The 23,139-nt window shown below is 38.0% G+C and overlaps 1 protein-coding gene across 1 annotated transcript; it reads left to right on the forward strand.

Moving 5' to 3' along the window:
- Positions 1–741: 741 nt before the first annotated feature.
- Positions 742–22,721, forward strand: LOC139119271 (RCC1 and BTB domain-containing protein 1-like). Its single transcript, XM_070682980.1, has 14 exons — positions 742–831; positions 6,379–6,675; positions 7,626–7,776; positions 8,879–8,969; positions 9,358–9,429; positions 10,427–10,533; positions 11,272–11,414; positions 12,047–12,237; positions 14,683–14,741; positions 15,400–15,470; positions 16,172–16,225; positions 17,225–17,322; positions 18,282–18,412; positions 19,509–22,721. Exons 1-14 carry the CDS (start codon positions 791–793, stop codon positions 19,647–19,649), a joined length of 1,647 nt encoding a protein of 548 aa, XP_070539081.1. The 5' UTR covers positions 742–790; the 3' UTR covers positions 19,650–22,721.
- Positions 22,722–23,139: the final 418 nt, after the last annotated feature.

Raw genomic sequence — 23,139 nt, forward strand, 5'->3', positions numbered from 1 at the left:
GCCGGCGGGTAGGTGCTCGATGCTTTGTCATGGCTGGAATGCTGTCAGGCTGTCATTGAACACGGTGCTTTTACTTCCCTTTGTTTTTCTCCCTTGCCTGGGAGCAGTTAGTACCTCGGTCAGCCATTTTCACACTCACTTCATGGCTGTTTTCTGGGTTTATCAGCATTCAGAGTGCAGTACCGTTATTCTATGAGGAAATGCATCTTTTTAAAAATACAAAGTTTTGCTTAAAAGCAAGCTGCAGTGGCAATTTGCAGTGCAGAATTCTCTGAATATTGTTGAAATCTGTGATTAAAGAGGAAATGGAGAGAAATTAAAATGACTGCATGTGAAGTGCATCTATATTTCAAGTAGGAAATGAAACAAGGGAAACAGAGAGAAAAAGTTTAATTGATTTGGAAACTATAAAATCACGCCCTGGCATATCAAAGCCATTGATGAAGAAAGCCAGACGTTCACGCAGAGAGAAGTTAATTATACGAACTCTAGGGTTCAGGAAAATATATTATTTTCGTAGGAACATCCATTTTGAGTGGGTAAGGATTCTGTGATTTTGACAGAGGCAAGTCAATATTTTATCAGTCAACACAGGCCACAATAAATGCTCCCGCCAGTGCACCGGATACTTCCTCCTGTGCTGCAGACCTGTACTCGCTAACCATCACGCGAATGACCTAGCGTGACCCCAAAGCTGTTATGAGTACGCCCCCTTGCGGCAAGCATCGGAACTATCAACAAAATGTAAAATGGCGACCTAGTACGCGAACGATTGTGACGAAGGTGACTGATGAATGTTTTGGTAACGAAAGAAAAATTAACCCCTAAACGGTAAGTATGTGTAATACTTATTCATGCAGTCGACAATGTTCCATGATCCAGTTCGTCGGTCTGCAGATCTGGACGAATTACGATGAATCTCGACATGAAGGACGACCTACCTACATAAAGACCTCATCTATACGTTGTAGGCAGCGCTAGCGCCACAGTCGCTGGTGGTTTATATATCTTTTGGTACCTTCATGGATATACCAATATGGCCATAATGGGGGGACTGTGGTCCACGCTTGCTTCAGTTCCGTAGCCCACAGCTTTCCCCAGCGATTTTGGTGCTACTTTTCTCACTGTGAAAGATCGCTGGGATAATTTTTGGGCTAAGGAACCGCAGCAAAGTGACTACGATACGGCGGGCAGCCCGTTACGCAAGAATGACTTTCTGGATCACAGGTAGCTGCAGTACAGTAGCTCGAGGTTTTGCCTGGGTATTTGGGTTCGGACGGCAAAACCAGAAATCTGTTTTTTCCGTCCAATCCAAATACCCAGGCAAAACCTCGAGCTACTGTACTACAGCTAGGTCACAGGGGCAGTCCGCCGTGTAGGTATTATACCAGAAGTGATTGTAAGGGCTCGATGTACGTTTTGGTTGGAATACAAGAGAAGTCGGCCAGTTGCGAGCTCGGCCAGTTGGAGAACTCGGCCAGTTACGAACTCGGCCAGTTGGAGAACTCGGCCAGTGGGCGAACTCGGCCAGTACAGTATGCACCCAATTAGAATATATGCTCCATAATAGTGTTTCTTTTTTTTGAAGTCTCACTAAAGTTATATGCGAAAGCGATCTAAATGTCATTCATAAGATGAGCGTAATGTTTGCAAACTTCACAGATCACAGTTCAACGCACGTATGAACACACATTGCCATTGGGTAAAAGATGGCGGTGTATCGCGATCGTGGTAGCGAGTTTTGCAGCCTTCGTCATAGTTACACTTGAAGTTCGTTAAAAAGTCATAGGAGATGGTGAAGTAAATTAGTTAAGAGTCATCAAGCCATGAATTTTACTGAAGAAATGGCATAATGTTTGCCGGTACGCGTGCGATCTGCAGAAACACTGAGGCAGACCGTACATGTTTTGCAGGGTGGACGTGGGAGCTCTTCGACTTCAAATTGTTTACTGAATGTTCTTAGTAGTATTAAACCGACAAAATAACAAAAACTATGGTAGTAAAAAGTTAAAATTGTTTTGGTATATTCAACTGTGAGGAGAATGCGTATGCAATCATATTGCTTTGTTGCGAGTGGCCGACTTCTCCTGGCCGACTTCTCCCACTGGCCGAGTTGGTCGGCAACCGGCGCTGGCCGAGTTCGCAACTGGCCGATTTCTCCGGTTACCTTTGGTTGCTTTTTAGAGAGTAGGGGAGAGAACTGTAGCACTTTTGCCGTCATTGTGAAACCAAATCTTTGTAGCCCCTCTAGTAATTGTCCCCACCACAAGAGAGAGGTTCAACCATGGCGTCCCTCTTCACCTCTATGGGTAAGCTTTGAATGATTGTAGCACCATTCTCCTGTCTACAAGTACCCCTTGATGATAATGCCAAGATTCAAAAACCAACCAACATGTACATGAATTTGAATAGGTGCAATGCCCACAGACCCTCTTTTTCCTTAGAGTCTATAAGGGTACCTGTCAAAGAATGACAAAGGCCATTGCTGCATACCACTGTACCAGACAGATTTGACAGATTCAGTGTGTGTCCATGGAGGTGTCTACGCCCACACCACACCAAGTGGCTTTTGTGGTGTTGATGGTTGTTTGGTCAATTTGTTTATAAGATTTCTCTGACAACAAGTTGTTGGAAACTGAAAACAAGGGCTGTTGTGTTTGATTCAATGCTACCAGAGAGAGCGCAGAATCAAACGAATTTTTAAATTGTCATCAAATATGGCTGGACCTTAAAGGGGAAGTTCACCAAGGATGATTTTTACATATGTGCTAGCTTTGTGGTCACTTACCCCGGAAAAGCTATTTTCGCCATTTATAACTTTCACGATTTTTACAAAAACCGATAGAAATAGTACAGGAAGTTTGCCCATGTAATTTGAATCATGGGAAAAAGCGCCAAACTTGGAGCTTGCATAATGTGATATGGAAGGCACCATTTCCCATGGGTATGGCATTGTCCACTCACCCATGCTTAAACCAGGCTGTGCGTATTTACATAACTTTTGTTTATACTGAGTATCCTTGCATAAACGATGAATCACTTATAATAAACTGTCCACTGTCAGATTTGTGTTGCTGTTTACTACTGTGTTACTGTGAGTGGACAATGTGGGGGCCATACCCATCCGAAGATGGTCCCTTCCATATCACATGATGCAAGCTCTAAGCTTGGGGCTTTTTTCCCATGATTCAAATTACATGGGCACTTCCTGTACTATTTTTATCGTTTTTGTAAAAAATCGGGCGAGTTATAATGGTGAAAATAGCTTTTCTGGGTAATGACCACAGAGCTACCACATATGTAAAAATCATCCTTGGTGAACTTCCCCTTTAAATTCCATCAGGACTTGTAGCTATGCTTTTATGACATTGTTCATGGATATGATGATGTATTATATATAGAAACAACTGTGTTGATCACCGAGAGCAGGTTTATTCTGGTAAAATTCAAAGACATGTTTATTCTGGCAACGTTAAAAATCTCACTGTCAGGGGTGGTACCTAGGACCCCAAACTGACGTCATCACACCTTCCATAGACAAAACACAGAGACCCTGTTATGACTTCACTTACTTCAAATTAAACCACTTCTTGAATGCTATCTTTCTTCTGGATTAAAGGTTTAAGTTTGTGTCATTGCAGTACAACTGATTTAATGGATAAATTTTCCCCTAACGTAGCAATCCGTAACCAAACATTTTCTGTCAAACATTAGTCATAGAACTTTCCCAGCATTGATTTCAGTTTCCATTCATCCTTTGTGAACAAGCTGGTTCTGCTTATGATAAAAATAAATTCTGTACTGTGCTTGTTGGTGAAGTGCAAAGATTTACATCTGTATTTTTATTATTAGAAAAATTGGCTTTTCAGCATCATCAAGGTCTGTGTACAGATTCACAGATTAGAGATCGTAATGACAATCCACCAGAGATAAAAATACTGGGAAAACAAGTATTGGTTGCATGCAGTACCCATGCTCCTTTGCAACACCATCATGACAAATCAGTTCGTAAATCTAGAAGAAAGGTGCCGCTCTGTATTACACAAGATTTCTCAGCGCTTTGGGTCAGTTTAGTAATTTCATAAAATTTCCAAGAGACAGTACAACATTAATAATGCTGATATATATTAATGTAGTTGATGTTTTTGTCAGTTGCATGTCATATTTGCATAGGACACACACACTTACAGGAAAGCTACTTTTGAAGACTGGACCACATACAGGGTTTTCAGGAGATATTTTTTCTGGCAGAGAAATGTACATTACACTATTATAGGCAGAGAAAAATGCAGGGCAAAGACTATGAGCAGAGGGTGTGTGTGCTGTGTCATATAACAATTTTGAAAAATATTAACTAATTTTGATTTCACATATAAAGTACCCTTATGTGCAATCAATGAAAGGCAATTGTTCAAAATAGGTTCTCTTTTCAAATACAATACCGCAAACAAGACTCCTTATTCGGGAGAGTACATGAGAGATATCCCCTCTCCTAAGCCAATTTTGAAAACTTCACCAATTTTATGCTCTTTGACAGCTGATAGCTGACAGTTATAATTAATCAGTGTTTGCACACAGAGATAGAGGGATTAGCCTTGAACCCTAATATGCTATACTATATATATGTGCTTCCGTAGTGAATTCAAAAATGTGTATAATGATTATGAATTTTGTTGTGAGGTAAATGTAATAATTCCACGAAGTGAAAGCTATGTATGCTACTTTGACATATGTTATCACAATGGCTTTTTTCGTTCACCAAATAGATGTTTGACACATTTTCAGAATAATACTACAATTTCATTGGATATTCGTAACTGAACTGTTTGTAATTTTCCTGTTTCAATAAAATGTTTGAAGCTAGCCTTTGTAGTCTAGGCCATCATATAAATACTTGTGTCAAAGAACTGGTTGTGAACACCAGTGATGAAAATCCTCTTCTATACATCTCTTACTAAGTCTTAGTAAAGTATTCTTAGCTGTATGAATGAAACAGTCTTACAGTGGAACCACAAGTCTTCCACATCTTATGGTTGGAATCGGCAAACTCATTGAAGAAAATGTGTACAAAAAAATTCTTATCAACTGTTTTTATCAGGGTGTTATCCAAGTCAGTATGACAAAAGCACTTTGCAGTTACCTAGCAACTTTGTTGTGTAGTGTTGAGTGACCCTGGTCAAATGCATTAATGTAAGATTTATAGAATTGAGAACCTAGATTTGTGGCATTTGTAGAGATTGTTATTTCTGTAAATCTCTATCGAGCCGTTCATCCATAGTTTATCAAGTGTTTATGCTGTCGGAACTTTATGCTGTGAATGGGTATAAAGGGATAACCCTGTGACTTGTGTTCCAAGTGTAGTTTGGTCAGACTGGTCCATTGGGAAAAGGGGTGTAAAGGACACAAAGGATGGATTTCTGTTCATTAGTTTGAGTTGGATTCTGGAGCTCTATTAAACAGCACACACTGGTCCATATCATCGACCGCAGGATGTTACCTTTGCTTGTCTTGTACTCTTCCCGACTTTTGTAAGTCTTTTCATATCGTGTCTGTACCACTCTTTTGTAATTTAGAATGCAGTTGGATCAATGTTTGAAATTACTTCATCATTGCTGTTGTTGTACCCCACCTGTTGTTTCTATTGAATTCCAAAAACCGTCATTTAAAATAAGTAAAAAACCTAACGGCATGTACCTTCCTATAATAACATAACTGTAAGATCTTGTGAGTTTTATTACTTTAACACATTCTTTTCTTGAATATTTCAGCATTTCTCAATTACGGATCCATGTTTTTTATCATTCATGTTTGAGGTTTCTGTTTATTTGGTTTTCGTAGTGTGGTAATTATGATTAATTTCAGTGATGATGGCAAACTTTATCAATCCTTTTGTCCTTTAGATATTTGGGTACAGATTACAATACCGAGGTAACAATCTATTTATGTCTGAGTCATTAAAGTTGAAGGTCAAATCACCTGTTCCTGATGGCTGTGTGTCACCCTTTTAAGACATTTTCAAGTTCACAAGGAGAGATGTAAGCTAGCAGGTGTTCTTCAATGTCATTTTGTAATGACAGATGTATTGCAACAAACAAAACGTTTGAGCATGAGTTCAGTACCTTCAAACAAGTGTCTAAGTTTGCTGATGTACGCATGTTGAAATCTGGACCTGAGGTGATTCATATCACTCACCACAGCCAAGATGTTCCGGTACATGTATGTATTATGTATGGTTACATAATCTTTTATTAACTTGTCGTGCGCTCATATTGGAATGCCAAAAACTGATAGCTATAGTTACATCATAAAACAGCCATTTCATTTCACCTAAAATGTCAATATTAAGAAAAATTTTCCCCAATAATTTGACTTTTCCAGAAATATGTTGAATGTGAATAAGTGGACAATATTCAGTCTGTTAGATGAAGCCACAATAGAGTCAATTCGACTAGCCTGTGTGTACGGCAGCTCGGCTAATGAAGCTATCTACGTCACCAAGGAGGATGAAGTTTATGCTCTGGGAACAAACTGCAGTGGTGCTCTCGGTGTTGGGGATCTTCAGAGTTCCCTGCAACCCAGGAAAGTGGAGGAACTCTGCGGTAAAGGCGTGATCTATTTTGCATACGGTAGTGGACCACACGTGATAGCTCTTACTGGAACAGGTGAATTATACAGGTAAGTCATTCAGCTGATAAATGTGGCAATGTTGTTATTTCTTGTCTGTGTCATCTTATGAACCTGTTCATTCCCAATTCCCTGTAGGCAAGTCTGCGATCAGTATTGATAACAATGGGTTTGGGCTAAACCATGGTGGTAAAAGGGTATACGGTAGATGGATGCATTTATGATTCATGAGTCTGTATAACAGTAGACATGACCATAGATAATGGCATAGCAATGCCTTTTAGTGGAAAACGAATCAGAAATGAAAGCCTATTCACATCTCTATATGCTTCAGGCTTCAAGACAGTACATTCCAGTATGGAGCTATTCAGTTCTAGCTCAAAAGTGCTTGTACACCAGTTTAGCATACCATTGTCTCAAGACTGTTCCCTTTACCTCAAGCATAGACCCTCGAGAAAAACAGGACAGGCAACTGCTGTTGTTTCTTGTATGATCTCACTTGGAATATATTATGTTTATTTGCCAAGTGGTCCCCGACAACAATACTTTGTACTGACATTTAATCTCATTAACGATCAAACTGACAATGTGCATATGTACTGGTACACTTGCTCTTGTATGGCACATTCCGAGTAATGACACAAAGATTTTTTGAGGTTTTTTTTATACCAGTCACGGTGAATGTTCTGATGCCGATGAAGATCATGTTTTTGATTCTAGCCGAAGCCAACAGGAAAACACCAGATGATAAAAACTGTGTACATTTAGCCATAGACCCTTTTCTCGAGGGTCTATGCCTCAAGATAGTATATTTTACATGTATTAGAGTAAGGGTAGACTCAAGGAAATGTCAAAAATTCTCAAATTAACAAAGACATATTGCAGAAATCTTAAAACTTAAGAGGGGACACTGCGAAGGTACATGATTGCAGTCAGCAATATACTCATAATTTTTTTAAAACGTTTACATATTAATTTCCTGGTACATTTTCTGTTGCCAGTTGGGGTCACAATGGATACAATCAACTTGGCAATGGTAACACAACTCAGTCCCCGCTACCAGCTGCCATATCCAATGGTTTGATGGGACGCAAGATCATACAAGTAGCCTGTGGAAGTTACCACACTGTGGCCCAGACTGAGGACAGGGAGGTAGGACATTGCATAGTCTCACAATAACACATTATGAACATCTCCATGCACATGATTATCGCCCAGCTCAAATTTTAGGTCAGTCGTAGCTTCCTTTTTAGACCTTGCCTAATCTTGTTGGCCTGTTGCCCAACACAGACTATTTAGAGAGCCTGGTTTGGCACACTGTGATAGCTTGCTTCGCCAGAGCCTCCACGCAACCTACTGGTTGGAAGGCCATCACCGGAGTGTGGGATGTTATTGTGATTCAATGAAGCTTATTTCCCTTTTCTCATTTTGCCAAGTCCTCTTTAAACCAGAATCTCCTCTGAGTAGAATTTTTCTGAGAACGACTGACGCATGTTCAATGAATTATTTGGGCAGATAATGGTCTTACATGTACAATTCATTCACAAGAGAGAACAAAACAACAAAACCTCCAGCACTGAACACTTAACACGTACATAATTCTTTATTGTTGGCCAGATATATAAACACTACTCTCAATAATTACAAAATTACAAACTTCAAAAAGTTTTGTGAAAGCTACCTGTGTAGAGACACACACACATTCGTATACTCAGCAGACATAGATAAAGGCACCTGTTCAGAGTCTAGACTCATCAGTCTTGAACAATAGCCTGTGTTTTGCTGTCAAGGAACATATGGCAAAGATATGGCAGTTTCTAAATAGAATGTATCACATTGTCAGGCAGAGGTCTGGTGACCAGCTGTACTGCAGCCATGGCCATTCGTCCTTTCAATTTTAAGACTCATGGTTGCATACTGCCAGCATATTCAGTGACATGCTGCAGATAGTGTTCTTGAATTTCCACGGACAAAAGATGTTTGACAGCAATAAAGTGGTAAACATGTACTGTACAGTGTGTGCAAAATTATCTTTTCAAAATTGTTCCAATAAATTGAAGAAATTGCTAAAGATCTTCACTAGTGTTAGTCGGTTAGGCCCTGATATGACCGTGAATTAACTCCCTTATTAGTTTATTTATTTTTTGTTTGTTTGTTTGTTAAGCTACAAGCTCTTCCTGTACGTTTTAAGTCATGCATGTGACTTTATAAACATTCAAACCTACCAACATTAATATCAATGTATTTGTTCTAGGTGTATGCGTGGGGTTATAACAACTGTGGCCAAGTTGGAACAGGATCAACAACGAACCAACCAACGCCAAGAAAAGTCACACATAATATAGGTCAGTTCAAAACAAACTTCGCTATTCTGTCGCCGACAAGTCGGATAATTCATGAAACACAAATGAATAATTATGTCAATGCCAAGTGTATTTTAATGAGAACTCTTTCAGTGCGCAAAGCAAATGAACGTATAACTCATTATCAACAGTAAGATTCATTATTTATACATAGCACATTTTTTTTGTTGTATGCCAGATGTTATGCTTTTTTGAAAGCAATGGTACAGACACAGTCTGTGGAGGGACTGTGGTGCAAACAGTTAGCACAGTGCTGGTCATTCCTAATTTTCACAATCTAAATTTTTGTCAAACATTTGTGACAGGGGACAAATCTTGGATATGTATGTATAATGAGATGTGCTGTGATATCACTATTATATTTTCACAGGTAGCAAAAAAGCGAAGCTTGTCACATGTGGACAGACGTCAACCATGATTCTCACTGACACTGGTGAGGTGAGTACATTTTGTAGGTTACTTTAAGGTAATATGCACCTTGAAAGTGAAAGACTTAAACTTTTGCTCAAACTTTCCTCAGTGAAACTTTCATCCATTCTCTTACCAAATCAAGAATAAAAATCAGGGGTCACCGTGCAAATTTTTGTACTAGAGAGACAAATAACTTGCGATTTCTCGATATTTGAAATCCAAAATGGCCGCCATCCCTGTGTTAATTCTATGAAAAAAAATTAAATTTTCGATTTTCGAAAAACTAAGACGGTGAAAACCTTTCTTTCGCCGAGAGCTTCAAAATGAGCCCCCACAAGTGGTAGGTCAGAAGAAAATTGATAAAATTTGAAGGCCTGAATTTCTGTCCCCGAGGTGCGTTCTACCTTAAAGTCAGTCATGCAAAACCAAAGATAGAGGGCGCAGTTCTGCTAGCCATAAAGTCCCCCACTCGAGGGTCTTTAACGGTGGCAGTGATCATTGGCACCACATCATAGTCTCAAAGCAGGAAAGCCAAAATAATTGTTAAGCCATAAACAAGAAATGTCTGACATCACTGATAAAAGCCATGCACTTCATACTCACCGTTTGATATTGTGTACAAACAGATTTTTCACAAGGTGATCTAGCTTTTGGCCAGTCTGGCGTTTTGAACCAAAAAGCTATACAATTTCAGTTTACTGTCCACATTTTCCACAGATGTATTTAATCATTACTGTGTGTGCCAGGCATAAAGTGAAATTTTTACAGGCTACTTATTTTTTAGGGGTGGGGATGGGGGGGATTACTGATTGCATGGTGCACATGTCATCCCAAGGTTTAATCCATTTGACCACAGGTGGCTGGAGGGACCGTGATCTGACATACCATGTTTGCCAACAAAAGCTGTGTCAAGGCCATAACATTTGGTTCAACAGCCAAGGGTTATACTTTGTTGTATCCTCAAAAGCATGTGATTTTCATTATAAAATTTGCATATTGTCATATTATCTGATCTGGTCACATTGCAGGTGTATGGCTGGGCTATAATGGGAATGGACAACTTGGTATAGGTAACAACGTCAACCAATCTACTCCATGCAAAGTAACCAGTTTACAGAATTATGTCATAGCAAAGGTAAATAATGTCTTGTATTTCCTGTCTGTCTCTTTTCTGAGACCATACCATGATGTTTGAAATAATCTTGATTCCTGTTTAATAGAATTTTAACATACAGAGTATTAATTTTGAAATACCAACAGCAATGAACATGGCATTAAATGTACTGAGGTGGTCTGTAACTATTAAAAGTTTGAAAATTCCAAAAATAACATATTTTACTCATGCCAATCTTGTCTATTACAAAGTCATGTGTCTCATTTTGATAATGTTAGCAGTGAAAAATAAATTACATATCCATGTTGGAAACTAGGCTCTGACAAGAATATTGATAAAACAAATTAGTAAGATACATATACCATTGTTGTGACAGAGGGATGTTATTTTAGTCACAGAGTGTTATTTGGATGTGTTCTAGATTGTATGTGGGTATGCCCATTCCATGGCATTGACTGATGAGGGCGTTATTTTACTCACAGGGAGATATTTGGATCTTTTGTAGATTGTATGTGGGTATGCCCATTCCATGGCATTGACTGATGAGGGCATTATTTTACTCACAGGGAGTTATTTGGATGTGTTCTAGATTGTATGTGGGTATGCCCATTCCATGGCATTGACTGATGAGGGCATTATTTTACTCACAGGGAGTTATTTGGATCTTTTCTAGATTGTATGTGGGTATGCCCATTCCATGGCATTTACTGTAGTGAGGGCATTTTTTTACTCACAGGGAGTTATTTGGATCTTTTGTAGATTGTATGTGGGTATGCCCATTCCATGGCATTGACTGACGAGGGCGTTATTTACACCTGGGGTGCCAATTCCTATGGACAGCTAGGCACTGGTAACAAATCTAACTTAGTGACAGCCAGTCGTGTAACTGTTGATAAACACAGGTAAGTCAAGTTCTTCACTGATTTGGTGGCAGTCTGGTTGGCAGTGATTGTTCACGTTTACGTTGAAGTCTGATTTTGAACTGGTTATTTTATCCAGTGTTTTAAAACAGCTGTTAGCCAGTAAAGGACTTTTTGACTTCATGTCATCAGGATACAACTTTCTATATAATGATTGACCTTGATGTTTTCGGTGATCAGAAACCAATTCTATATCGAGATGGCTGGAATGTTGTTGCACTTGACCTCAAACCATACATTCCCAACTCCTGGCAAAACACTTTTACCCACATGCCATTTTGAAATTGCGCGTAAAAGATTATTGTCGTCATTTTCAATTTCATATCCTGATGTTTTCATTGCTTTCCTAATTGGCCCATGCAAGATTCAACACTGAAACATTGTGAACAGTGCTTTCCAATATGGAACTGTATGTTTTACTCCTCCATAGAGGTGTACACACCAGGTGTTGATTTAACCCATTTACCCCCAATTCACTGCATATGGGTTCACCCAACATTATTTTGTACAGTGGAAAGCTACCAAAGTCTGGGGATGAAAGGGTTAAAGTTCAGTTTGCAATTATGAATTTTGCTGGATCTTCATACTATAGATGTGTTTTATCTTACTACTAGGTTCATAGACATTGCAGCCACCCATTACAACCATGTGTCAGCGGCCATGACACATACTGGCATAGTCTACATGTGGGGACAGTGTCGGGGTCAGTCAGTCACGTCACCGACCGAGACGCAATTCAACGTATTATCAGATGTCTTTGCTTGCTTTGCTTCACCGCCCATCACGTATGAACCTTTGGTAGTAGGTAAGATATAAATTATTGTGGTTAACCCCCAAAGCATTTTGTCCAGTGAATGTATCAGCCATTCTTGTGTTGAAAGTCTGTCGTATCGGCAGTACCTATACCTCATCTGTCCCTAGGTACTACAGTGTTTGGAGGCAACATCAAACATACAATGAAATGTGTCTGTTAAGGTAGTATTTACCCCCAAAATGAAAGACTTACTAAATAAACTTTTGATCAAATTTTCCTCAAGGAAACTTCAAATCATTCTCTTTCAAAGTCGAGAATAAAAATCAGGTGTCGTTATGTAAATGTTAGCATAGGAGAAACAAATTACCCAAAATCTACCGAAGCTTGAAATTAAGAGTGGCTGCTAACCCTGTGTGAATTCTTGGAAAAAATCAATTTTCGATTTTCACAAAAACAAGACAGTTAAAACTTCGTTTACTAGACAAGCTTCAAATGAATGCACACTTGCAGCAGACCAGAAAAATATTACAAAAATTTGAATATCTGATAAACTGTCCCCTGAGGTGCATTCTACCATAATATACAGGTGTCCTTACAGATAAGTAGATTTCTATTCAACTTTCTGTTCAACCCATTCCTCTGTACACCATTCCACAATTACTAATTATGATAATAGGTTTGGACCAAACCACAGTGGTAACAGGTTAAGTTTTGAAGAAGTGATCTCAGGGGTTTCATTAAGAGCCGGCAGCCGGCGAAATTGACCGGTTACTCTCACGATTTCGCCGGCTACTTTTTCGGAAAATTTGAACTCTTTCATTGCTTAAATATTTTTTACCTTCTGAAATGATACGGACAAGTTTCTCAAGCAGTGTGTAATCAAACTTTCCAACGGCTTTTATGTGACACAAACTTTAGAAGACGAGCGACTACTACGATCGCCTTGTACAGTTATACTACTACTACTACGATGTAGCACGGTCTTGCGTATACTGCCTCAATAAAAATCAGAATTGCAACGGACGATTCTATTGGCTAACTGAATTGCCGATTCCTATGTGGTGACCTATATATACGCCAATGAAAACGTGCGTACTACGCCTGTCGGCCGTCGTTAGCTCAATTCAAAATGGTCGATGAACAAATGAAGACGGAAACGATCGCAAGGTCAAGCTTCGCTGTACGATCTTCGGTTTTGAAGTGGACCAAGAAACAAGAGGATAATTACGTGGATTTAAACTGTTTTCGAAGGCAAAGACCAGATTTTTTCTCACGAAAAAACTGCCCGACTACAGTTCGAATTTTAGTAAGCCGACGTGCGTTGCACCGCGGCAGGCGTAAATGTGAAGGTATATAACAAGCGGGATGTATGATATGCACTGCTTTTTGGTCTATCGACGCCAATAAGAACGTCGCCAGGAGTGGTTAAAATACGACCAGACCTCTAAATTCACTTCAAAAACAATCCTCGGGTTAAATCTAAATGTGAGCTTCTGAACGTACAAATTTTCATATCCTGTATCAAGGTTCTTACTTTGCATCGTCACATGGTCAAATAACCTTGAGGGTCTTTGATTCTATTTGCGAAATATGGTAATGATTGTCATTTTTTATCATTATTGTTATGTAAATTATCCTTTTTACCTTCCCAGTGGTATAAAAGTTCTTCATCTACAGATTTTCATACCAAACATCAGTGCAACTTCTTAATTGTATGCATAACATTATACATTAATGAAAAGTTCCTCATTTACTGTGGCTTAAAATATGAGTGTTTCATCCAGGATGGCATCAACAGGAAGGATTTTCCCCCTTTACCAGAAAATTTCGGGGGGATTTCACCAGTTCATGTGTTCTACTTGTACCTCTCTCAGGTGTGACTGGCACCATTTCATTAGGGGAGTGGTCCCCCTTGACAAATTAATTGGGGTACCAACATTTCAACAGAGGGGGAATCCCCTATCCCCCTGTCTAGATGTAACACTGTATAATATCATCTACAATATCAAATGTATATCATTAATAATAGTGAATTATTATAGTTTACCTCCTTAAAGCATAGAGGTTCATTTTTAATTATGAATTATCATATTTGAGCCTCAAATATCCCAGGAAAATGGCTTTATGACATGAACACAAATTGCCCTGGAACACCGCTGACAATTCTCCTGAAAATACTAGAAATTCAAGTGCCTGTGAGCTGTAAAAAGTGAAATTTAACTCATTTTTCAGGGTTTCCGGCCTTCGGCCGGGAGGGGGAACACCCCTTCCCAGACCCTCCCCCCCCCCCCCCCCCCCCCACGACGACCGTTTTGTTGTCATGGCAGCTGCAAGCCGCCTACTTTTTCATTCTGGCCCCCTACTTCAAAACTTAATGAAACCCCTGGATCTAATCGGAGAGTTCTCTGTAAAGACTGATTTCACTGAAATAGAAATTTTCGATGAATAAATAAGTGCACTTCTAATAGTTTTTGCGTCTCTGAAACCTCTTTACAGATAAACCTATCATGTATAAGACCGTTCCGGAAAGTATACAAGATGCATTTGATAATGAAGTGAGTAAAAGATTAGTTGTCCGTAAAAGTATTCTATATATCATTGGTGAATTGAAAGTAGGCTATGCAAACCATCTTTAATGAAGTGTTCTTGTACACCTGTCACCCCTATGGCCTACTGTAATGGTCCAACTTGCCATGCGGTTGTACCAAACTTTCTTGGTGAAATGGTAAAATTCTATTCACATGGTACATATACATACTTTAAATCAAATTCAAATTCAAATTCAAGCTTCAAATATAATTAACTCATGCTCACCACATCAATAGTCTTCACAGAAGGTATTAAACACATAAATCTAAATTTTTGGCTTGAACATCTTACAATATATGCTCTTATGCAATTTATATGAGTCAATTTAAAAGAAACTGTGTCTTCTTCATGTAAGTAAGGATTGCCAAATGACGTTTCTATGAAACAGAAATTTGTCAGTATCTTTCATTCTTTTGACCTGTACAGTGATCTTTGAACAAGAAAGTTATTTAAACGTGTGAATGATTAGTGAAGCGCGGCTGTCTCCAGACTTTAACGTCATCCGAGATTCTCCCTGTACATCAATTCCATTTAAGTTTAATAGCATAATTTCCTGGGAGGATTTCTTTTTCCCTTTTGACAAAGTTTTCGTAAAAAATTTGAAATTTTTCTTAATGATTGCAGGAGACTTCTGATTTGAAGTTCATAATAGAAGACAAAACAGTGTGTGTACACAGAGCTGTATTGAAAATCAGGTGAGAGTTATATTCAGATTTAGAACTTATTAGCGATCGCAATCATGTGAATTTATAGAGAAGAATTGTACATTTAAGGGATAGACACCGTCATCTTACTCCAATTGATTAACATTGTACAGTGTCTGTTCACTTGCAAGAGCTAAACACTTGGTGAGATATTGACTTGAGTCCAGGTTTCAACCTATTAACTCATATTTGATAAGTTGTCAGCGTTACAACACTGAACATCTTGCAAGGATGTGATGCTGATTCTGACATCAAAAATGTTCCAAAATCAAGTACACACCATTCTTGTATCATCAGCCTATCCTGTCTTGACAAGCAGACACAAATCTGACATGGTCTAGCTATCAGAATATTAGTTTACTGCTATCACACGGTAATGTTAAATATGAGCTGTGATGTCACAAAAGACAACAAAACCCAAGTTCCTTGACAGGTTTTAGGGTTTAAAGTCAAAGCTATTGATGAATTAAACTGCTTTAGACCTGTTTACAAGAAGTTTGGCATTCAAATTTGTTCACTTTTCTGTAACCTTCCTGTAAATATCATCATCTTTATTTCTTCAAGTCAAAACACACAAAAAATCCATTAAAAATTTATTTCTAAAAGAAAAAGTCAAAGCCAAGAGAACAAAAATGTCCATTTTACTCTCACCTTTCTAAGACAAAGATCGTTTTAAAAATTGTCTTTTTCAGATGTGAACATTTCCGTTCGATGTTCCAGGCACATTGGGATGAAAATGGAAAAGAGTAAGTGTGATTTCATGTCAGTATCTAGTGCTTAGGGTGGCATTGGACTTAACATACCCCCAGTACTCTATTCTCTTCAAAGCTGTGCTGGTGTTGAATAAGTTTGATAATAAGAAGGCTGTAGAATCATAGGTTTGGAAGTGGTGATGGTTATGTTTTTGGACAACAGAAGTTCTTGATCTGTTTACCATTAGTTGAACCAATGGTCATAGTTTAAAGGGGCAAGATGTTTATTGTCAGCTTTATCTGAAAGCTAAGTGACCAACCTGATAAAACTTTCAATGAAAAAAGGGCTAAAATCATGTAAATACTCAATGTTAACAAAAAGGTGATGGGAGAGGCAGGAATTTAGGACTGGCCCTCTGACTGAAGTATTCTACTGCTTGTATGATGTGACATTCTTGCCTTACTATGAATGGTAAATTATGCTAATTATTCACACCTGTGTCAGTATTTTTGATGTTCATGATATGATAATTTTGTGCTCAATTGACTTGAAACCATGTTACCTTAGGCACATTCTACCCTAAATCAGATACAGGGTTTATAGGCACTACAGTAGCCAGTGTGTGAATCTCATTGATATCTTTAACATTGACATTTCGCATTAATTGTATAGGATTTTAAATATTAAATACAAACTGATTGAGATTGTAGATTTATTACTGACAATTACATCATGTTCACAACATTGGCTGCTGCATACAGATGTTCAGACAAATTTTATATGTTCTATGTCAAAGCTATTTCTGCTCCCAGCGTTCTTATCCCTTGGCATGCAATGTTTACATTTCATCTCAACATTTACGGTAACAAATTAAAGAAACTTGTTCAAGTTTATCAGTGTAATGTCTTAAGTCTTATCAATCATTTATAATAATGAATACTTATTTCTACATATTAAATATAGAACAGTGACAATATTACAAATCAACTCTATATTTATCAGATTTGTTCCGTATAATTGATAATTGATATCTACTCATTCTTTGTTCACAGTGTTATTGAAGTGAGTGACTTCACATATCCTGTCTACTATGCATTTCTCAAGTATTTATACACAGACAGTGTAGATTTGCCCCCTGAAGATGCCATAGGTAAGTTTTGTTGTTTCTTGAGTGATTTATTAATGTAGAACATTTCCTGATGTGTTAGCTGTATTTTCTGAAAAATTAAAACTTTCACAATCTTTCTAATTTAATTGAAATCATTTTACAAACTGCAAAGAAACTTTGATTTCCAACTTGTCATTTATGTGAAATTTTTAGTCCCCACGGACGCAGTCCGGCGGGGACTTATAGATTGGGTCCCGTTCATCCGTCCATCCATCCTTTCATCAGTCCGTCCATCATCAGCCGTTTCTCTCTTATACCTGAGCCGATTTTTTTCAAACTGTGTGCAAGGATAAAGTACTGTGGCATACATATGCACGTCAATTTATTTTTCGATACAATCCAATATGGCCGTCTGCATTTTCTTGCGATTTTTTCATGTTTTTGAGCCGTAACTCAACTATCCCTGAACCGATTTCATTCAATGTTCGTACACAGATAAAGTACTATGGCATATATATGCACGTCAATTTATTTTGTGATATGATCCACTATGGTTGCCTGGCGGCCATTTTGTTGTGATTTTTTCATGTTTTTTAACCAAAACTCAACTATCCCTGAACAGATTTCATTCAAACTTGGCACACAGTCATTGTATTGTAGTGTGCATGTTTATCACAATTAATGGTGCAAGCGGGTACTGTGTCATCAGCGATGACTTGTCTTCTTTTCAGCATAAGGTTTTAAAAATTTAGTATCATTCCATCTACAAGCATAGACCAAGCTAGGATGAAACCCTGTGAATAGTATTTGAGATTACAACATCCACCCACCTTTAGTGTTATTTGCCATTTTGTGCTAGACTCTTATCAACAACCTGTAGTGTTAGATATTCAACCAGTGAGAGGACATACAAGTTACACAGAGGCCAGTGTTTTCATGATCATATTATCAGTGTACAACAGAAAGAAATGACTAAACTTGATTAATTTTTTTTGTTTTAGGTTTATTAGATCTTGCCAATTCTTACTGTGAGAACCACCTGAAGAAGCTGTGTGAGGGAATTATCAAGCAAGGAATTACGGTTGAAAATGGGGCAATGTTGTATGCTGCAGCCATCAAATATGAAGCTAAGGTGAGAAAAATTCTCTCATTGCAATTACATGCATAGTCAATTGTCTGTCATGGTTGATCGGTGAAAAATGATAGGTATGCCATCGTTGCAAAACTTCATGAGTTAAGATAGTATGTGCTGTTAAAGTGAAGGACTTCAACTTTTGCACAAATTTTCCTTGATGGAACTTTCGACCACTGTCTAAGTAAATCAAGAATAAATATCAGGGGTCACCGAGGAAAGTTTGGTACCAGAGAAACAAGTTGCCTCAAATTTACTGATATTTGAAATTCAAAATACCCACCATCCATTGAAAAAAAAAACTTTTTATTTTCAAAAAAGTAAGATGGTGAACACGTATTTTACTCCAAGAGCTTTGAAGTGAGCCCCCACAAGTGGTAGATCAGAAAAGTAATGAAATATTTGAGTCTGAATATCTGTTTCCATGGCACATTCTACCGATTCTATCATGACATCATCTTCTGGGGCCAATGAATCATGTTTAACCCATACAACACCATGGTTTAGCCCAAACCTATTGTTATCTGTGGTATTTGTGGATCTGTTTACTAGGAATCGGGGATGAACAGGTTAGCTCCTGTCTATGCACAAAATCACCTGAAAAACAATACAAATCCTAGGTCAATACAATTGCCCTACATGCTGTGTGATTGTGATACCAGTATTTTGAAGATAGACACTGATATTTAGATTGTTGCTAAGCATTTTGTGGCTTTCATATCAACTGAAATGAAGTGAAACCTGCGGGAGTCAGACAGTTTAAACTGCAAAGTCCTTGAGCATTGGGCCTGCTTGTTGTTGTTGAGAGAAGTGAAACACAAATGCTCAGAGAAAAGATTAATGGCTGATAAGTGCAAACATATAACAGTGATAAACATCATAAATGCTAAGACTTTATCAGGGAAATCTTGGAAGTATAGTTTTTGTGAATTTTTAGCTAATACAAATATTTCAGTGATTGTGTAGCAGATGACATACCTCAAAACAGGACACCAAGCTTGTGAAATATATATCAGCTAGGGTTGCCATGGTAGCTGTTAACATCTTTAAATTGGAATTAGAAAGGTCTTAGAAAACTTGTTCCATTGTGTTACAGGAGTTGGAAGACTTCTGCTTTGAGTTTAAAGTGAAGCACTTGACAGCCGTTGCGCACACTGAAGCATTCTCCAAGTTGGACGAGAACACTTTGAAGAATTTCATCACAAAAGCAGCCTCATGTGGAGCTTTCAGACACTAACAGCCATGCTGTGTGTGTTGGAGAATTTTTAAAACTGTGCTGCTGTATGCTGTAACATCAGGACCCCCTGTGCATTACAACCGTTATTCAAATTAAAATACTGTTATGCCAAGTTGCAACGAGCAGTGGTATCTGTTATGTCAGGACCTTTCAAGCATTGGTACTGTCACACAAATCTGTAATATTGTGTGTTACAAGGGCACGTCAAGTTCAAGCAACTTATACGCGATATTTGGACCTTCAAAACATTAATACAGGAATTCAGAGTTTCATGGTAAAGTCAGAGCTGTTGAAGCTGTGGTACCGTGACACTAAGATTTCATTCAATGAACATTTTACTGTAATGCAAACTTCAATACTGTAATGTCAAAGCTATATGATATCAAGACTGAAAGATCCATTGCGTGAGGGCCCTCTCTCTGCTCCCCTCCCCTTACGAGATGGGAGCGTGGAGAGCGCCCTCAAGCGACGTATCTTTCAGTCTATATGACATCTAATTGTATCATATGACACGTGTACACTGTGTGTTGATTTCACCAACCATTTGTATCCTGTAGTACTTTGCCAATCGCCCTGAGATACCTGAAATAATTTGTAAATGAAAGCTGAGACACAAAAGGAAAAGCACATTTGCTTTCTCAGTATGCTATAAAAAAGCATACAAAGTAACTATAATTGAATTCTCTGAGTGCAACACTATGGTAGTCATCTACACTAAGTGTATTGGTAAGTGTTGTGCATTATTGAAAATTCATGTACCAGTAATTCATATCACACACTCTGTCACAGGTCAGTCCAGTGTCTTGTCTCATTACAAACCACACACGTTCACAACCATACAGATTTCTACAGACAGGGCATTGTTTGTATATGACTTTCACTTCATGCCAGCAGAGCATGGAAGGAACAGACATGGTAGTCTGGTGCACAACCTTGACTTTGCTCAAAACAGCCACAATGTCTTCCCTGTATGATTTACACCTATCCAACCAGTCATTTCATTCATTTTGAATGAAAGATGTCATTTGTTCTTGATACAACTCATTCTGCGTCCTGATTTTTCAAAATTCTGAAATCTTTGACCCAATTCAGAAATTCATGAAATTTCTGTTAGTCAGCCCTCTACAAGTACATATTTCAAGTTTACTTGAGTCAAAGAGAAAGCTGTTGAGATGAGTCATTGCTGTATCCAGTTAGAAGTTATAGTTGCCACGTAATGGAAACATTCAGTCATGTATAGGCGCTCGGCGACCTTTGACCCTACACTAGTGTATTGTAGGGTCTAGGACCACCTGAGGGCCCACACATCACTGAAGCTTTCAATCTATTGGCACATAGACACAGCTATTTTCACTGATAGGTAAAATTTGTATTTCTGAAATATGAACTTTTGACTATTGAAAATGCATGAGGTCGACATTGATGCCATGAAATGTTTCATGTAGAAATGCAAATCTCTCAAATGATATACTTACCCACAAGTCACATCCTATTAGGTTAGAAAGTGTGAAATTTCCAATCAAGTGGTGAAGTAGCTGATTTTGCACAGGTTCTGAATCTCTTGAAGATTACAGACTCTTTCGTTGGCGATTAATAAGATGACCATATCACAGTGAATTTTGTTGAGTACAGACATTTGTTATATTAGTATACTCAGGACAAGTTTACTTAACTGTGTCTTTTCCAAACAAATCTTACTTATCAAATCCCAGCGTGTAAGTTTCCTATGCAGTTATTTGCACTTTATTCAGTAAACTCTGGATCAGTTTCAAACTCGTATTGTACCTCATCTAATCACGTAGTGAAGACACTATTTAAAGGGCCAGTAATGCTAACTTTTGATAATTTTTTTTGCCATTTTACTTTTGAATGTGAATCATAATTCCTTGTCCTACGCCTGAAAGCATGTTGATTTACACGGTGTTTAGCTTGTTAACTCAGCCCATACGCGTGTAAACTGCTTTGTTATTGTTGAAAAGTGACTTGTGGTCCGGACTAGAATTCAAATGTAAACAATAACAATGCGTTTTACACATATGGACACTAAGTTGACAAGCTAAATAGTGGGTGTTCCAATATTCTGTGGAAGTAGAATAAGACGTTGCAATTGATATTCAAAATAAAAATAATGAACAAAATCATCAAAGTCAGCATTACTGGCCCTTTAAAGACAGCAGTTGATATGAGCACCTCCATTTCTAACTATACATAGTTCGTATGCAGTTATTGTCATAATTATCTTTGTTCTATTCTGGCTAAGTGGGCAAACCCATCCCTGACATATCATGAACCCTTGTTGTGACATGTACCATGTATGATTCTATTTCAACTTCCACCCCTATTTCAAAGTGTTAAGGTCCAACAACTGCATTGAAAACAAAAAGGTTGGACCGAACCCTGCTGGTGAAAAGGTGAAGCAGCCTCCACCATAGAATTTGTGTTAGTTTTATTCAACTCTCAGAAAATTAAAATCCCCTGATTATTCCACTTACTGCCAAGAAAATAGATTTCATGCATGTTTTATTAGTGTAAAGAAATTTCAGCATAGGCATTATAGCATAGTGTCAATGGCGGTTAGAAACCTTTAGTGTAGTATATATATATATGATTTATATCTTATAACAGAGGTTGGACTATAGCATATGTGTAGTAGTCTATCTACAACTACTACTGCGCCAATGTATATAAGTACTATCTTCAACTTTTTTAATTTGATTTTGAGAATAAAAGTACTCCAGATTCAGTTTTTTGTATTTCAAACAGGATGAAATTTTTTGCTACAAGCAGTTATTTACTGATTTTCAGGCGAGGGGCTGAAATTGATGAAAAACAACTACTTGCTGACTAGATTTTAGACAGAATTTTTAAAAAAACCTTCTCTGTGAAACTGGTAGGCTGTATTCTTCAAACACTGAAAGATATACAAAATAGATTTTTACTGATTGTTCCTGAGATGTATACAATTTGCTAAATTTGAGTCAGTATTACTATTATTAATAATATATCAATAACATCTTTTTTGTAATTTATTGTATTTAAGCTAATAAAATAAAATGCTGAAAGTAACAACTCTTTTAGTTTGTAGGTTGATTTTGTTCTAAATTTATCTTCTGCAGTTATGTTGTCAAGTGGTATGCTGAAGAGTCGTAATTTCTTATGAAGTTTACAACCTAGACTGAAATATCCATCGCTCGAGGACGTTCCCTACGCTTCCCAGAGGGGGAGCATAGAGAGCGCCCTCAAGCGACCAGTCTATTTTCAACCCTCATACCCACTCTACTGACCACATCCCATCTGACCACTACTACCCTGCTGTGTACAATACTTGTGTGACAAACACATCACGTTGTTTCACTTGCAGGCCTTGTTTTGATATAATTATCCTGAAAGAAACGCCACTGTCTGGAGAAATTCAGTCATGGCAAATATTTGCACAAGTTATCTTGCAGCTTATGGTGACAGGTGCTTGCAAAAGATATCCTGCAATAAT

Source organism: Ptychodera flava, chromosome 19, assembly GCF_041260155.1.
Source record: "Ptychodera flava strain L36383 chromosome 19, AS_Pfla_20210202, whole genome shotgun sequence".
Lineage (NCBI taxonomy): Eukaryota > Metazoa > Hemichordata > Enteropneusta > Ptychoderidae > Ptychodera > Ptychodera flava.

Coding starts and splice junctions, on each gene's coding strand:
- LOC139119271 (XM_070682980.1), top strand. CDS start 791: ATGAATGTTTTGGTAACGAAAGAAAAATTAACCCCTAAACG. Junction 832..6,378: donor GAAAAATTAACCCCTAAACG/GTAAGTATGTGT, acceptor TGACTTTTCCAG/AAATATGTTGAATGTGAATA. Junction 15,471..16,171: donor AGAGCTGTATTGAAAATCAG/GTGAGAGTTATA, acceptor TGTCTTTTTCAG/ATGTGAACATTTCCGTTCGA.